This window comes from Battus philenor, unplaced genomic scaffold, assembly GCF_028537555.1.
Source record: "Battus philenor isolate CCGP_79_NKW_IND1 unplaced genomic scaffold, ilBatPhil1.0.hap1 SCAF_6, whole genome shotgun sequence".
NCBI classification, from domain to species: Eukaryota; Metazoa; Arthropoda; class Insecta; order Lepidoptera; family Papilionidae; genus Battus; species Battus philenor.
In genome coordinates this window covers 13,916,245-13,935,515 of record NW_027181726.1, presented here as the reverse complement: position 1 = coordinate 13,935,515, position 19,271 = coordinate 13,916,245, and the positions used below count along the sequence as shown (strand labels likewise).

The 19,271-nt window shown below is 34.8% G+C and overlaps 1 protein-coding gene across 1 annotated transcript in view; it reads left to right on the top strand.

Moving 5' to 3' along the window:
• LOC137930620 (uncharacterized) overlaps positions 1 to 19,271 on the top strand; it is a 490,177-nt gene that overhangs the window by 466,266 nt on the left and 4,640 nt on the right. Inside the window, exons 6-11 of the mRNA XM_068773917.1 lie at positions 7,587 to 7,748; positions 12,979 to 13,177; positions 13,976 to 14,148; positions 14,711 to 14,840; positions 15,117 to 17,364; positions 18,263 to 18,413. Coding sequence (XP_068630018.1) covers positions 7,587 to 7,748; positions 12,979 to 13,177; positions 13,976 to 14,148; positions 14,711 to 14,840; positions 15,117 to 17,364; positions 18,263 to 18,413 — 3,063 coding nt within the window. The remainder of the gene's footprint in view (positions 1 to 7,586; positions 7,749 to 12,978; positions 13,178 to 13,975; positions 14,149 to 14,710; positions 14,841 to 15,116; positions 17,365 to 18,262; positions 18,414 to 19,271) is intronic.

Sequence of the window (19,271 nt, the reverse complement as noted above, 5' to 3'; positions counted from 1 at the left end):
CTTCATCATATCAATCGTATAACTTCCACTACAGTATACAGACCCTTTCCATATATTTCCAATAGGCTCGATTGGACGCGACCTGGATTCAGCGTCTAACCAACCTTGTAAGTGAACATCTTACGCTACGAACTACACATTATTACAAAATTAATGCTAGCTTTTCAAAATACCTTAAAATTAATCTTATAGCGAATGACTAAACAGGAAATAAACGATCTTTAGTGACGTTAGCTGGTAATTTACAAAAAACAGTTTTTTTTATTCTTTTCCGGTTTTGGCTCTCTCTAAATGTGTTGATCGTTTTTATTACTTATTAATATACTAAACTTATAATCCTTTATCTACATTATAATATTCATTTCAATACGCACACTCCGTCATATCTCAAATCAAGATTCATATTTTTTCACGATACACGTTAGAGGTCTTTAAGATCATGAGAGAATTTAAAATGAAATTGCCCGCGCAAATCTTTTTCGTTTATGACCAAATCTTTTACTACCCAAGCCGTTCGATTGTGGAATGATTTACTGCTGAATATGATACGTGCTAACTCATTACCTATTTTTAAGGAAATGGTTAAGAAGTATTTACTAGAACTTTGATTATTTATCCTTTAATTAATTTTTTCTTTCTCTGTTTCTTTATTCTTTCAAAGGCAAGTGAGATTTGAGTCGGTTTGATTTTTTTATTTATAAAAAGTATTATACCGTATTATGTCTTACCGTATTCGTTAGAAGTATATATGTCCGTTATTTATACTTTTACTGTTTCAATTTAACCGCCATTTGTACTTTTTTCTTCACCATTATGAAACTGTGTATATATTTTCTAGCGTGTACAATAAACAATATTAAATTAAATTTAGTTATATCAAAAAGTAGAAAACTTTCAAAAGTTTCTTATTATAAACGACTCTTATATTAAAGCTGATAACTGAATTACATTATTCTTATTATTTTCTTAGTAGAATATTAAAATAAACATTAAAAATAATGGAATACGTTATTAGGAGTAGGCGAATATATCAAGTAAATCCTTTGCGAAATATATGCGGGTAATATCTGTATTCAGATAATGCAACGTCACCGAGTTAAGCCGTAAAATTGAAGTGAATCGGCCAACTCCAGCGGAGCGGCTACGGGCTACGGAGGCGTCCATGTAATTGAGTTGCCGGTTGCCTACGCCGTAGCAGCGCGCCGTAGCGGCGGCTAACGAAACCAATTAGCGAGTGCCCATTAACTTATGGGATACGGACTGATGTTATTCTGATTTATATTGTTTTAATTTAATTTATTATCATAATGTTTCAATTAATGATCTAAAACTTCGGTTTTGTCAGTCTGAAAAGAATGGTCACAGAACTGATATATATTTTGGAACAAAGACTTCGGAAAAGACTTTGTGCTTTATATAGTAAAATAAAATACTAGAGGAATAAATTGTCAAAACCTTTATAAAAATAAGAATATTAGTGGCTATACCTCCTCGTAAACTACTTTTCAGGAGAATTGTAGGTTGTAGTCACATTCGGCGTCCGTACAGTTTTTACAGTTATATTTAAGGGCGACTATACTTCGGTGCATTCAACCGACCGCTAGTTTGGCCAGAACCACCTACCGTTGTCTTCATATATTTAAAACTGCATCATATTTCTTCGATCTATTTCTTTTTTATCGTAAATGCTACTGTAATACGTAATTAGAATTGAATGTTACTGCTAAATATATTTTTATTATTATATTTTAATATCTACATGTTATTATTTAAAATGCCCACTTGTGCTCATCATGAGACAGAGTCAGTTTGAACTTATTAGTAATGTCATCTATTAATTTAAAGCTACGAGGGTTCCATTACAGTATGCGAGGTACAAGTCCTGGTTTAAAAAAAAACTCACAAGAAATTAGTAGATGGATTTCATCTCTTATGCAAGCAAATCAAAACTAAATTCATCATTAAAGTAATTACTGTAGATCGAAGATAAGTAACAGTAATATTTATTAAATAATAATTGACGCTTGACAATGGAAACCGATCAGTTCGGAGTTGCGCGCTATCTCCAGCGTCGTCTCGATTGGATTAGCGATTACGCGGTGGCTGATGAATCAACTTCGACATCGACAAATAATATTTATTACGAATTGTTGCGGGGGAAATTCGTTGTGTTATCTATCCCAATAATAATATGTAAATTTCACACACTGCTAATAACAATACAATCTTTGTAATCCAGTATTTTAAAATTAAAAATATTCTGCAGCGATATATTCATGTATACTTAAGACATAAAACATAATGTGTCTATAGTTTGATTGGTTATAAATGTATGTCTTTATATCTTTCAAGAGGTGATTATCAGGTAAAATCTGTAAGACTTTTACACCTATTTACAATTACTTTACATTAAATGATCATACTAAAATATATTATGGTTTTTGAATACGATAAGCCAATTATTTCTGGTGATAGAACATCTACAGAGCAATCCGAACTTTTAAAACGCTCTTTTACTATATCTTTTACGTTATATATTATTTCTAAAACCATTGATTCTTGAATACGGTGAATTGAACATTAATTGGAAGCTTTAAGCTATATATAACTTAAAGATATTCCTTTAAAACTTTTTATACCTGTATCCAGTCATCCTGTATAAAATATCGTTAGCTGGTATGCTAAAATGCTTGTTAATTGATTATAATATCAGAACTATGGAATGGTCGAAGCGGTAGAAGCATGAAAGATTAAAAAATAACAGCGTCAGGATCAAGCTGGCTAGTAAATAATTAACTAATCTTGGGATTATCAAATTAATTTAATGTGTTAGATGTAGGCTTTCACTAAAGCGGGCATGCACGGAAGCAGGCTGTATACACTACATGCCATGATTAATGGCGGACGCGACACGCGGTTTAATTCTGCTTATTGTCGTAAATGTAATCAGTTCGGTGAAAAGCCTCTCCCTCCTCTGCTTATACCCTCCGGCGCCCGCCCGAAACAAAGAGTGCTTCCGAATTAATACACATCCGTTACGCGGTTCAAAGTCTCGCATCGTTAATCTTGTGAAAGTGCAACTTTTACTGTGATTATGTGTTTGTTCCGTTACATTGATGACGAACAATGGCCTTTGTGTCAACGTTAGACAAAAACATCGCGTTGCAACTTTATGAACGCAACTCCGCTGTTATGTCAGACATTTAGTTATTAAGTTTGTTATTAATTAAAGTACTCATCTTTTGATAAAATAAAATTAATTGAATTAAAAAATTGTTCGATTCGAAATTTGATAACACTGGAAATTTTTAACCAGTTTGAATTACAAAAAAAAAAAATTTTTAAATTTGAAAACAGATCATTACGTTTTATAATTTTTAGTAAATTGATGACAAATAAATAATTACGCATTCACATTGTTATGAATTTAATACAAAAGTTTCGTTGTATGATTAGTTTTATGGTTTTATTTGCGACCTCAGTCAGTGCACTAGGCTGAACAAACTAGCATATATATGACTATGGCAGGTGTGAAACTATTTAATTATCCTTCTTACAATCCCTACCTTGCATTCATTATCATCATCGTCTCAACTATAGGATGTCTATCGGTAGTATAACTTACCCATACAGAGCGGCGGAACATTCACTTATTGACCAAAATTAAAAGATAATCCTCGTACAATGGTTTCACAAGAAGCCAGAGAAACCGTGGACAAGACCACCAAAGAGGAGTGGGCCTATATTTCTCAATATAAATACCAAATAAAAGACCCGAGCACGACTTCAATTTTCCATGCCAAAATTCGCTTAGCAACATTATGAACACTACAAACATGGTATTTTACGACATTAAAAATAAATTATCATTATAATAGCCGAATGAAAGCACCGCGACCCCATGCACCGGCAGGCACACGACGGGGTTCGTACACCGGGGCAGTAGAAAGTGACGTTTGATAAATCGACAGCAACGATTCGGGCACGTGATTTATACGAAAACTTCGCACGATAACGAAGGCGCGCAACCAATGCTAATTGCATACAATTACTTGCCCGCCGCGGACTCTTTATAATTTATTTTATTTACTAACCGAATTATACTCATAAATATGATAGATATAATTAAAAATAAACAGTTACATGCAAAGTTACATATGTACAAGCTTTAAAGAAACAAAAATAAATCTCATTGGTCAACAAAAAGGTTTAAAACTTTTATAAAGTAATCACTCTGAGTTACATTAATCTTTTACCGGAATACAATAGGTCAATAACTTTCGGCAGTACATATTTTGCAGGGATAGATAAGCAACAATAATTAATTTAAGTTTTAGTGATTCGAATTCTGATTACGTTATTTATTATTTCTGAAATTATTAATCTTTAGATAGTGTGTACCAAACATTAATTGACAATAAATGAACTTTACTTCCGTTACTTCGAACTTTTTACTCTTATTACCAATTATCCTACATTTAAGCTAAATAACAATTTCTAACCGTAATATTTGTAATTAAACCTTCACAATTAAGTTAATTAAAATCGAGCTCAAAAGCGAAGTGTAATAATAAATAAGGCTGAGAAGAAGAAACAATTAAGAAACCCGACATCTTAGACGCTCGTCTCCTTTCGACCCAAATGATTGTTGTAAATTTAATTGAAATCCTTGCGCCGTAGACGCAGATGTTTCTATCGAATAATTAACTTGTCGGAAGGATCGGTCTGCTTTAACGACACTGAAAAGTATCGCTTCAATCTATCTGTTACGTACAAAATTCCACATTCATCTACATTTACTTTTAGCTTCGATGAATTGTTTGCACGTCTAGATATAATTCAATCAATCGTTTTAGTTATTGCAATAAATATAACAGTTATTTAAATATAAATCAGTCGTATTTTTGCTATTTTCTGCCTATAAAACTGCCATTTCATAAACTAATTATATCTGTTCCGTTAAAAAACAGATCGATTTATTCCTTAAATGTTGTGTAGATAATGTATTTTCTTAACAGCAGCTACATAGAAATAAATCTAGCTTCGATCCGTTTAATGAAAAAAATAGCTAAAAGCGACGGAAATATCAACATATTTTTATAAAATAATGTAAGTCATAATCGCAACCATAGATAAACGTCAACATAAATATGTCAAAGATGAAATGAAGCAAATATGTGAAATGACGAATGTTTTCAAATGTGATATTTTTTGGACTATAGCATTCGTTGGCATCTATTGCTCTTAAATATAATAATTAAATCAATATTTAAAAACATAACAGAATCTACGTCTTTAAGGCCCCACATCAAGTACGTACTATTTTTTTACTTTGCAAGTTATATGTCATATTTAAAAACGAAACATAAAATAAACTATATAAGTAATTGTACAAGGGAGTACGGCTTGTTTTTGATTAGCTGCGAATTGTTTCATATTCAATATGCCTTATTGTCATCACGTCGTCGGACTCGAGTCGGCGCGACGTGATGGCACCATCTCCGATTAAAAGATTTTAAAGTTTCTGTAATGAACTTTGTAAAGAAATATTGTTGAGTTCAAACACTACTTGCTATCAAATTTGCTAGATCATAATTATTCAACCTATAACGCAAGATTTCGACATTTTGATACTTTTACACAAAAGAAAGGTTTAATTCGATATCACAACTTTTGGCACTTATTTGTTATAACTTTTAATAATAACTCTTTTTAACACTAAATATACCGTTATGGGTCAAAATGACCCATTTGGGTTCATCTTATTGATTTTGCAAATTTTGATATAATGACCTTTTGTTACTAATCAATCTACAGATATTACACTTATTAAATTTAATTTTTATTGCCTTCCTAAGAAACTTATTTCATACATTCAAGCAGGAAACAAAGTCGGGTCATTTGACCTATTATGGTAGGAATAAATACTTAATAAGTGTTGGTATGATTAGTGTTAATAAACACGTTTTGACTTTGTGTGTACAGAATGATCGATATAGGAGTAAAAGTCTTGAAGAGATGAATGTATAAAACATTAGCTGTCAATTAATGTGTGGTACACTTCATACAAAAATCAATTGTTTCAGAAATAATAAATAACCTAATTATAAAGTAAAAAATCGTTTATAAAATTAAGTTTTTCAAAAGTCATATTCAGATAGAAAAAATAAAGTAATCTAACACATTTCTTTGTGATCACTTTATAGTGTCTTTAGAAATAGGTGTATAACCTTTTTGCTCACAAATCAGCTACATATTGACCCTTATAAAGCCTTTACGCCTATAACTAAATACCTCTTCTACAATATTTGTAATATTTATAGTTGTTAATAAACTCGTTTTGACCTTGTATATATTTCGCTACTGTTCGACAGTAAACTGTATTAGCAACCGCCGCATAGCCCTGCCCGACACTCCAACCCTTTTTCGGACATGCAACCCCTAAAAACTGCTATGCGGTGAAAGCTATGTCGAAATTAAATGCACCTAACCTCACCCATTGAAACATCACCCCTCCGGCGTCGTATCAACCGCGTGTTGTTGCAGACAGACAGACATACAAACGGAATCATGCTCTTTGTGTCTCGCCCCCTATTTGATGACTAATGAAAACAGACTCCCGCAAATTAAAACGTACTATTAATCACGCCATATTTGTATATACATAAGGTTTAAATTAAAATATCATCTTTGAATTTATAAATTTGTCGCGGATGCCACCTGTCCGGTGTTATAAGAGCTCCATCGGTTAGTATGGTGGGCGATGCCGGAGTCCGCGTATCGCGTGTGGCTAACAACGCAAGGGATCAATTTGCGGTGGTCTTTAATTTCAGTACTAACTATGGGAGGTCGTTTAATTAAGAGTGCGAATGATAGGCGCTTTTTAAGTTATTTTTAAAAGCACGAAAGCGTTCTGAAAATGTGACATGTTGATTGATGATCAGGCGTTAAGATTGACTCGCTTTTAATGACAATATACTTCAAAGGCTTTTTAAGCATTGAACCCATAAATGGCCTTTGGGACTGTCAAATGAGACTTTCCGCTAAAAGAGTTGTCGGATGAGTTGCTAAAGTTTCACAATAAAAAAACTTTTTATTGTCTTTTCATACTGGACTATTTAATTCATGTGTAGATAGATATACACGAGTAGGCTGACTACATAAACTTTCGTTGTATCGCAGGTTATCTGTATATATTAAAATGAATTCACATTTCTCTTGACCACCCGATAACGTTGAAATGACTTTAGAGTTTTCATTCATCTTTTAAGTAAGATTTTAATACTCTGATGAAGGTTTTGTGGAAAAAACATTATACTTAACAATCCTGAAAATTTTCGGAAGATTGTGTAACTTCACCCATATGACAAATCGACCTTCAGTGTCTAGACACACAAAAGAGTACAACTATTGTTTGATAAGTTATTGCTAATGCATAGAAGTATTTCTATAGCTAATATCACCACATCTTAGTAGAGCTAACGTAAGAAACTCAAGCAACGTAACTATCGTAAAGGAAGAAAGCTTCGCGTGTTTTAAGAGCTGAGTTCTTAGCAGCGCCTTCACCTGGTATCTGGTGTTCGCAGGCATCCGCTGCCAACTACCAGGCGCAGGTGTCTACGCTGAGCGCGGAGAACGAGAGGCTGCGGGGCCAGCTGTCCGCACTGACCGCCGGCCTGGGCGGCGAGCAGGAGCGTCGCTTGGACGATGTCGCCCAGCAGGTCGTTCGCGCCTTGCTCTCGCAGAAGGTGAGCCTTAGCCCTCATCATCATCGTAGCTAGTAGACGCTCACTGCAAGACATTGACCTCTCACAAAGATGACTAGTTTAGCGCTGCCCGCGTCATATTCAGAAATTATTTATTTATCATACGATAGATTACATCTGTTGACGTCAATTTTAGTCTACAACGTAGGTAAAGATGTAATAGAAAAAATATTAGCGTATTATATTTACATCTAACGCTTGTTTTACAGCATTATATCTTATATGGTAGTAAATCGTCAGTAAAATCCTACCAAAAATTCAAGGACTTAAACAAGCCTATTACTTTAAGACCACGATGACCAACTAAGCCACAGTACAAAAGTACAATTCCTTTAGTCTTTGTTTATGCGTCACACCCGCTTGAATTTGCCGCCGAAATTAGCACATTTGTCCAAAAAACGCTTAACTCGAAATCTCTTAATCTGTCGGAAGCATTAAGATGCAACCCGGAAATTGTTTTCTCATAATTATGGTACACAGTTCCACGTCCGTGGATTACGCGGTGTTCCATTCGGACATAAATCGTTGGAAATGGGGCTCCCAGCCTTTAGCCGACACCGTAATAATTTCACGGAAGCCGTGGCCCACTATAATCTTGGCATAATCTGCCCGATAACGCGGCCGTTTGCGTTCCGATTCTATTTATGAATGTCGTCCGTGTTTATATTGTTTTCGCGTCAATTAAATATAAATAAATTCATATGACCTTCTAACAGAAAACTTCACACACTCAAATTCAAAGCTGTAAAAGATTACTATAGAGTTAAGATCGTATTCGACATAATTTAATAATGTTTTTGTTTTCATCAAGCAATGTCAACGAAGGAATGAAGAAACAAAGACATTGACAAGATGGCCGCTGACAGATTTATTAGTTTTGGCGCGTATTTCCCTATAATGTTTATTTAAAGAAGTTTGCAATAATCTCTTTAAGTTGGTAGACAAAACATAAAAAAGTTGTAAAGTTGTTTACCGTAAATAAAGACTAACTATCCTGTTAATAGATTTATGAACATAAATAAAAAAAATACTTAAAAGCCGGGTCCGTATATCTGTAAATAAGGCATAAGTAGGATTTTTATTCATTCATGTATTCTCACAATATCATTTTTTCGGGAAAAAAACGTATTTGAAATATTTTACATTATTAAATATTTAAGATTTTTAGTTTAAAAATTGAATTACTTTCTATTTTTCTATTTACGGTAAATACACTTAATACTATAGTTTACCTTAATATTTACTAAATTTGTTAAATATATTAATCAGTATTTTTTTTAAATTACTTTAAATTACTTATTTAAAATCTCAAATCAAATTGAATTAAAATTTTATTCACATAATTTATAATCTATGCTCTCTGTGGACCGCTTTTCGGGAAATCTACCACAGATTATAATAACACACACTCGTACGTAAACTAAGTGAAATTATTCATTGCCTAATATTAGTCTTACGGTATTCCATCTTCGTCTGAAGCCTCTGTCAGTAATTACTGTTTGATAATTCCCCGTAAAGGCGCACCGGGCCTCGTATATCAAATATCGTAAACCAATAGACTTAGTTTAAGGGGATAAATGTCTATCAAACTGGATGTGTGATGACACTAATTAGCTTACATTATAGGACCACAGGTAAAATTAAATTTAGAATATTTGGTTTCAATTTAATATAATTATTATAAGTTCATTGCTATTATTAAATTAAAAATAATTATGTACATAACTTATATATATAGGGTGATTAGTTATAGGTATAAAAGTTTTAAACGGGTGAAAGTATAGCTCATTTGTCAGCAAAATGTGATCCCGCGGTCCGAGAATCAAATCACTGCTCTGTGCCGCTGGTACGTTACTACACATCACAGATGTTTACATCTGCAATATATACACTACGGCATACAATTTTAAAATATTTTCACAACGCGATCATGCCGGCATATATATAAATGTATCGATAATATTAAACTTTTGTTATAAATATTTTTATTGACTTCTTCTTGCTGGAGATATTTTACCAAATTTCGTATCATTTAAATGGTTCATTTTCTTAAATGTTGAAGTTTCTTTCTCTTAAATTCTTTTTCCCCTGTATTTTCTCTTTGCTTGTTTTTCATTTTTCAACGACATAGCAATTAAAATAAGTATAACAAACTGCGTAGAAATGCCAAATCAAGGATAATTTAATAAAGGAAGTCTACAATCCAATCCAATGTTCCACATTACTTCAATGAGCTTTTAAAAGCTTCTTAAATGATATCAAAACAACAACTCTGAAGCGCATCTCGAATACCGTAATTAAGCCTTATTAAAATTATCAAAGCTAATTAAGTTGAAACTTCACAAGCTTTCACTTAATACGCCTAATAATTATCTTACATTGATGAGATTTTCGTACGGATACTCTTCTTTGATGCGCGTCTCTGAAGTAATTCTAATAAAATAAAATATTTTCATTAATGCTTTATTATTAGTTAGTTGTGTAGGTTACCCTAGTTGAATTTAACAAATAAAACAACGCGAGGCAACGCCTAGAGAATTTAATTGTGACCGCTAAGTAAAAGCTACTCGACGTCATTTAACTCAACTGTTGAATACAAAGCAATAGATGTCTAGTTAATAAGAAAAGATAATAAAATAGCTTTAATTGTATAAAAATAAATCTAGATAAAACTAAAATAAAGTTGTAACAAATAGTAAAACGTAAATAATTTCTAAAAATTGAGTCATAACTATGATAATGTAGCAAACCATAGTCTAGGTACGAAGATGAGGTAGAATGGTTATGCATGGGAGACGATTTGAATGTGAAGAAACAAAGAGATAGAGAAGAAAATTGTGATATAATAGATTGTGAAGGATAAAAAGAGAAAGTGAAATAAACGAATAAAATTTAAAAAATACTTTATCCAAGTTGTAACGTCTCTGTCCCACACATAGAAGGAAGGAAAAAAGGGTCTTCAAAGAGACCGGCTAATTTAAAAAAAAACTATAGCATGCCAGATATAATTGTATTTAAGAAAATCATGAGTAAAAATACTCAACACCTTCAATATTACTGTCCACCACAGTTCGCTCTAATTTGCTGACATCATCACAAGATGACATATTAAATGAACATTACAACATATTTATATACGAAGTTCAGTGCTGTTAAGCGACTACCATAGCTTTATCGAATCTAGGGTTAAAACTAACGTTTTACTAAATCAATAGAGAAGAGAGATATTCGTAAAATCCAGCATATAACAGTTTAAAACTCTCATAAAAAAAATTTCGTCAAGAAAAATTTATGACAATTCACATTCAATATACGTATATACCTCAAGTCTAGTCTAGTCTGTTACAGCATAGGATGATTTTTTTTCTTTTACATAAAATATTTATAACTGTAATGTGTTTGTCTACATTAATACAATGGCATTAAAACATTTGAAGCATATTTATAATCTTCATTGTAATTAATTATCATCATAGGAGGCCGTAGGATGATCATACTTGATCCAGGCTTCTCTTAAAGGTTTCAAAAAAGACCGGTCATAAACTGTCCACAATTAGCGTCTTTTAATGACCTTACGGGTCGTCAGTTCACCTTGTGAGTGGACGTCTTCCGCTGCGGTCTGGAATTTCCACTCTAGTAACTTAAACCTCGGTGGCCTGTCAGCTACTCCATGTTGCCAATCCTGGATTTAATACAGTGCTTTATATGTGGGAAAATTATTGGTACGTAAGATCGTTTGAGGACCCTAATTATCTTGACGTTTAGAGCAAGATATATTCTCCGAAACTGATAATATACCAACCGATTAAGATAGATACTGTACACCAATACCTCACTTTGCGTCGTGGTTGAGTTCCAAAAAAACACGACACAAATTGAAACGCCGCAAAGTGTATTAAGATTTTCTATAGCAAACCATGTAAAGATCGAAGATAGGTTCCAGGGTTACGAAAATACTACTATTTAAAAAGAAAATTGAACAAAGTAAACATTTAAAATACAAAAATAATATAACTCTGCTAATAAATAAATTGTAAAAAAATTTACCTTTTTTGTAACCAGAAAACTATTATTGTATTGTATCTCTTTTAAGAAAACAACACACTACGTAATTGAAACTGAACTCTAAAATTAGCAAAACAAAGTGAAAATAAAAATGTATTCATATTGCGTTTTTTTTTTAGTTAGAAAGGGAATCCCCGAGTTTTGATGGCATTGCGCAATTAGAAACAAAAGTGTTGCCATCTTTTAAAAAATTTCCAAAAAAAATTAGACTCGAACCCAAAACAACGTAGCCTCGAAAATCTAACGAAGCACAATGAAAATTAGTACTAATTAAGCAGCGACGAAAAACGAAACGACGCAAAGTGAGGTATTGGTGTATAAGATTCAAAAAGTTCACCATCTTTCTGTGAATCGATCTTTACGACCCGGTGATGAGTCATGCTGAAAGGATCATTCTTGATTTTAATCTTGAGGGCGCATTTATGCAATAGTAAAAAATAAATGTCTCTGGGAAAGAATATTGATCAACACTGACGTATCTGTCAAAGGTTGGTATGACAAAGACAGTAGAATTTTTGTTCGTACTTCTCCTTTCATCTCTAACGTACTTTGTAATTATGGCACGTCGATTACGTTACTCGAATTTAATTCAACTAATGAAGCGTAATTAAAATATACGCGTTCGCTTCTAAGGCGTTTGATGAAGGGAACTAGGAGATGTTATTGTGTCGGAATATTCAATCAGCGCTTGTATAAAATCTTTTATATTTATATACTTAGATACTTTAATGGATATAAATTTTTTTAATTACATCTGTGGTTTAAGATGCACCATCAATTACTTTTTAAATCAAGCTATGTTACAGCGTCATGATATGTATAATATTTTTCTGCACTCGTTCCTTTTTTAATTTGACTGTCAATTCGTAAGTCTTTATTGATGTAAGTAGTTTAAATTATTAAAAATGTATGTTTGCACTAGACTCGAAGGCCCGTATCGCAAAGATCAGATTGTTTACAATTACGTTTGTTTATAATCTAGTTACATACCCTTTTTTAATCTATTATATATATAAAAAAATAAACTATTAAATAATTTGCCTAAAGTTGTATCTATGTATTTATCTGTCTCGAGAGTGTAGCGGAACGGTAGTCTAGGCAAAGTTGTAAGCATAAAATTCAATACATGATATCTCTCTGATTCCAGAGCGTTCGCGAAGAGTTGTGTTGCGCGCGAGCTAAGGTTCGTGAGTTGGAGGCTCAAAACCGCGCGCTGAGCGCCCTCCTGGTGCGTCAGCTGAGGCCGCAACCTCGGCCTTCGCCTGCCACGCCGCACACGCCACACACGCACACGCCGCTCACGCCACACACGCCCCACACGCCGCACACACCTAGGGACCTACAAGGTATGACGATTTTTACAAACATTTTATGCGTGCGTTATTGAAACCTTAATTAAAAAGAAAAACGATTTATAATCAATTGTGTTTAAAATAACAGCTTGGGAATTGCTCTTATAACAGTATTTAAAGTTATTGGGAAAGTAATCATATAAAAACTGGATTGTGTTTGTCGTGGCATCTTCTTAGACCAGGGCGTGTTTGTAACTATCGTTAATTTAGAATTTACTTTAGAAGTAACTTAGAGAAACACAATTGATTCCGAATTATAATATTATAATATTCTAGATTGGGCTATTCTAGCAAGAGAAGACTCGACATAAACAAGTGAATACGCTTTGCTAAGTGATCCAGAGCGGAAAATAATTCATTCAATTATTCGTAATGATTAGAGTCTTTAATACTAATTTACCGACATCGAATTCCCGTTCCTTTGTATAAAGCTTTGAACCCGTAATTACTTATTACAAAATGCTTTTTTGATATACAATAACTAGAGAGATGAAATAGGCGAAAGATATGATTAATAAGACATAAGACAAAAGAAATGTTTACCTAGAAAAACAAAAATAAATCAAATGCGTTGCCGAGTGAAAATTTCGTGAATGGCTCAACTACTCAGGCACATTATTTTTTGTATTATCTTATGATAATATGAGGTAAAAGTGAAGTTTTAGTTGAAAAAAAAGTTGTAAAATTGCAATAAAAATAGTAAAAATATATTGCTGCCCGATTTCAGTTTTACATTATTTATAAACAATGATGTGTTTGGTATATCGATACTTAAACGTTCTTGGTCCACAGTGCACGTTGTGGAGGTGGGTTCGTGCGGATCGCTGGTGTCGTTCCGGGATTCCCCTCCACCATCCCACCATCCTCACCAGCCCCACGTACCCCACCTGCCTCACCCGCATCCTCTCAGCCACGACGACAAGCGCCGTCATCAAATCCTGGCTGACATTTGGACCGAGCTAAAGGTAAGCATACCTCTCCTCTTTTAAATAATTCAAACCAGACACGTGCACACGAGTTCTTTCTACTCTAGGTCAAGAAAAGAAACAAAAGAAAAAGGATAAAATAACCGATGAAACAATCACAATCCTTATCTATAAGAACCCAACTGGAAACAAAATAAAAAATCTCAAATGATTTCACTTTCACATCAACTTATTGAGACTTAATAACTCTTTATAATTTTTGTTCCGCATTCTATTTTAGACTTTGGAACTATTTCTAAACGGTAAAGGGAGAAAGAGGACAGAAACATTTGTAAATTCTGTGACTTCCGCGGGGTATCTGCGACTATTTTTTTTTCTTATTAACTAACACTGTTTGCCCAACATTCTTTAGGTTTGAGGAGGCATGTTGCTAAAGCAGCTAAACATAAATCTCTGCAATAACTGAGCCTGTGGAAATTCTCCAGATGCTTGGCTCCAAGTATTATTTGACCACATTGTCTTGTCTCACGACTTTTTTTGGAGAAGTTGTTTGTATTCAAACTTTGCAAATACTAAAACTTCTTCGCTTCTCCTGCTTCAGGGTCTAGAAGTAACACCAGCGAACTTAGCGCGTGCGTTATCGGCAGTGGACCCAACGCTGTGGGCAGCACCAGCTCGCCCCGCCACCCTTAGCCTAAATATGCCGCAGCCTTGCACAGATGCCGTTAAGGGTAAGCTAATTAATAGTACATTTTTTTTGTTTAACATAAATAAATGTAACTTTAATTTTATTCAATTATGCATTCATTATGCATTTATTTTAAAACAATAGGTAGTTTTCTGTCGTTTTCTTCTGTCGAGATCTGACTTGAATGACTCTACCAGATACATAAAATTAAATAAGTGTTAGTGTTTCATTTAATATTATGATAAAAATTCAACTAATTTTCAGATATTTCGTCAATTACAAAGGGCGCTAGAGTAAATAGATTTTTATTGTGTTTAAGGTGCTAGCGAAGAAAAAGCAACCGAAGAAGAAAGTGGTGAGGTGGGCGAAGCCGGTGCTGAGTCCCCTGAAAGTGGCGCCAAAGATGAGGGATACTCAACCATGTCCAGCGACGTGCAGGCAGACGCCTCTCGGCAAAGCGACCATGCAGCCGACAGAGCGTTGCCCGACCTCAACGAGGCCTCGGATGAAACAGACAACCAAACGATAGTCTCAATCAACCCACGTGAATCTCGACGGCATGCGCGATTGTTAGCTGATGCCGATTATATATACTTCCCAATCGGCGTTGCGTTCGCTGGTGTTAGAGGCAGCTACCCACCTTCGCGACCCGTCCTGCCCTTCCAACATGTCGTACGGAGCTTCTCTGACTCACATCTCTGCTTAAAACTAATAGCAGGGACAACTTGCTCCACCAGCTGCCTCGACAGTCCATCTCCGAGCTCAGGGGTCCTTGTATTAGATCTCAAACCGGCACCAGAAAGACCTCTAAGGAGACCTGCGATAGCTTCTACTACAAGTTCGGAAAGGGTATCATGGGGTAGCACCGTCGATGAACGGGCAGATGGTTCACAGTACGATGCAGACTATGTGCAACATTGGCTAGAATTAGATGACGCAAGGTCAGCGCTTCAACAAAGGCATCGAGACTTGGCCGACTTAGAATATGATAGAGCTGAATTAGAAGATTGGAGCTTGTCACTATCGTGTGAAGATCTCAGAGACAGGCAGTCGCCTTTTGCTGATATCACAACACCCGGCCAAATATCACTCTCAACATTGCCGAGTATCAGAGAAGATGATGCGTTAGAATTGGAGGAGGATGTAGGCGATTGCTTGTGGAACGATTGCGGGTTCGCGACTGTCGAAATAGACGAGTGCAAGATGCCAGACGATGCAGATAATGTAGAAAAACGTTGGGAATGCTCCGGTACACATTCTCCAGGAGGTTCTTGGTCGAGTGCATCTGATGCCCCCGAAAAACGTTCCAGCACAGCTCTGAGCGAAGATGGTGACTGTGCAAACATCGGTTTAGATTTCACAAGAGACTTCTACCGCCTCGTCAAATATGAGAGCACTAAAAGTCTAGCTTCTAATTCTTCGAGGGGTATTACGTCTCAAGACCCAAACAATCATCTAAGAATACATGATGTTCAAGCTATGGCATTGCAAGATCGGGAACAAGCGCTACAAAACGTTCTCCATTTCATAGCAGAACAACAAAAGTATTGCCGTGACCGAGAGGAATCTGATTCGATGTCGTCTCGGCCTGTCTCCGAAATACGTGAACTACCGCCGCCGTATCCAGCAGCCGATTACGACGATGACTCCGTAGGGCCGCGTAGCGAGATGTCCGAGGACAGGCAACGTCCTGATTCTTTCGGTAGTTTTTCGGAGAACGATTCCAGCGAAATAATTTCAGCTGATAGGCCAAAGGCCACATTTTGTGATACTGTTTCCGAAGCTAAATGTACTCCAAGATTCATCGAACGAGAAGACCCTTATGCAGAATCCGAAGACTTCTTCGACGAATTCTCTCAAGTTGAAAACGCTGAAAATGAAGTGGACGAACACCATATATTGAAAGTGCAGATAAAAAATGAAATAAACAAATCAATTGATACAAGTAACTCGTCGGAACCAAACCAGCCTTTAGCACAAAAAGACGAGCGACCTTGTGATAATGAATCTAGTCGTAATCTAGAACACAATTCTGCTTTAAAGGAGAACACAGTAAATATAATGTTAAATAAACAAGTTACGATATGCGAGAGAGCAGAGTTGGAGCCTAGTTTGACCAAATCTCCAAGTTTTCCATTCACGACTGGTGAAGCAGAGATATCCTTAGTTGAGGAGGTGCTGAGCGCATGTAGAAGGAGCACAGGAGTTTTAGTGCCCGTCCCAGAGGAGGAGGAGGGTTCTTCTCCCGAAACTAATTCTCCTCAAATGACTGAATCGAACACGACAAGCACGTCTACCGCTGAAACTGTGATAATAAGCAATAAGAACGCCGGTGCCCTGAAAGAAATTAGACCACGAAACGAGAGAAGTCGCATACCTACACTGATGGGTGGAAAAAGACCACCTTCTTCGCCAAATAAGACCAGGTCAAAGATTCCAGTCGCAGGTAGAAGTCGACCTAGCATCAACCAGACACCTGCCCCGGAGCCTATCATTGTAAAACAGGAGCACACTTTGAGCTTCCACGAGGCGGCCACGTCGAAAGATGTTATTGACGAGCTAAACAGGCAAGTTACGCACAAATCAATTAATAACTTTATCTAATCACTTCCTGATTGATTTGAAGCTTACGATATGTCATGAAATTAATTTTATAAAAATATCTTATCAGCGTTAATAATCTTACTAATTTATAATTAATTACGACATTTTTTCTAAAAAAAAAATATTCGGGCAGTCACAAAATGTCACTGCAATAATAAAGTTCAATATAAAATGTGTGGCAAATGAATATTTTGAACTATTAGAATAGAAACCAAACGTCTTAACTGTTTGATATTAATACTATAAATTTAAAAGGCCCAGAAAACCTGAACATGAAAATGTCAACTATAATTTCAAACGGAACAATATAAATACAAAAACGAAAGATATTTTACATTTCTCGTTTATATAAGATAAAAGTACAGATAATTAAAAGATTTAACACAGACACACAGTGATGTGAAACTTTTATTTTTAAACCATTTTTTAATAATTTAGTTTCAGGTGTACTACAAAAAACTAATTATTAAATATCTGTCTTGTAATCGATTAGTATTATATCTTAAAAATATTTTATTAGACAATTAAACTAAAAACTAATACACGTATTACATTTCTGTTTTAATTTTTTTTTATTTTGCGGGTAGTCTAAAATTCAATTTACCGCCAATCTTAACTTCGTGTGTCAATACACTCGTCTCCCGGGCATACACGTCCCATGAAATACAAATTCTGTTTTCAAATCTAATTGTATCGATGGAAAAGGACAGAAATTAATGCAACGTGAAATTTTAATTGAACATTGATTTAAGACAGAGAAATCTTTAATGATGTGTGAATAAGTCTTAGCTATATGTGGAGTGCCGTGTGTTTAGGTGGATGTTAATAGGTATCTGCACATGTCATTATTTTGTTTCGTAGAATGATTCGACAAAGCGAGAGTCCGACGGCGACGGTGGAAACGAAGGTCGAAGAGAAAGCGGAGAAAGCAAACGTGAACAAAGACAGCGCGCTCTGGGCGCCAACCGGCTGGGTGCATGTGGAAAAAGACATCGACTTCAGTGATCCGAAGGTAAAACACATATAATTATAAAAAAAATTAAATATATATATATTTAATATTGTTACAAACAAAAACAATCTTTATTGTATCAGACTTTATTAGTAATACAATGAGTTCAATGCATTAATATAAAACCATTAAAAATAAATAAAGCTTATTCGATGTGATTTCTTCTGGATACTAGTCTTTGATACGTTGAGGCAATCAGTTGCATCATGCTCGAATGGATATGGTATTAAACGAGTAAATGCCAACCTGTCTTCAGCTCTCATATATTTTTTTCTAACCAAGAGTAACTAACTGTTAGAATACTTATTTACTTTCACTATTGAACAATTTTTGCATATTTAAATAGGTTTCTGGCTTGTTTCTTTTATCTTTATTTATTTGACATTAGTATTTTTTTCTTATTCCTTTAATTTCTTACCCGACCTGTACTGTTTTCACCTTTATTCCTACTAATTACATCCTCAATTATCGGATTACTGGTAATTGTACCATGTTCACCCAAAACAGGACAGATGACAAAGAATCCAAACTGCTACCAAATGTCCTTGTTGGCATTAAGGAGAGAGGCGTAGATGATGTGTTGTCCAGCTGTGGACATCCTTCAGATTAAATGATGATGATAATGATTGATTTATAGAAGAAGAAGTTTGAAGAACTACTACTGCGGATCTTTACAGAAAAGACCATTTTGATTATTGAACATGGTGTTGTTGAGAGGCTTAACTACCCTCTCAGAAATAGTATCTCTATACACTTGTGACGAGTTTTTGATACCTTTTCCACTTTTTTTATATGGTTCAGTCATTCCTTCATAGCGCACACCCTATCGAACCATCACTAAAGTATTGATAAGCTTTT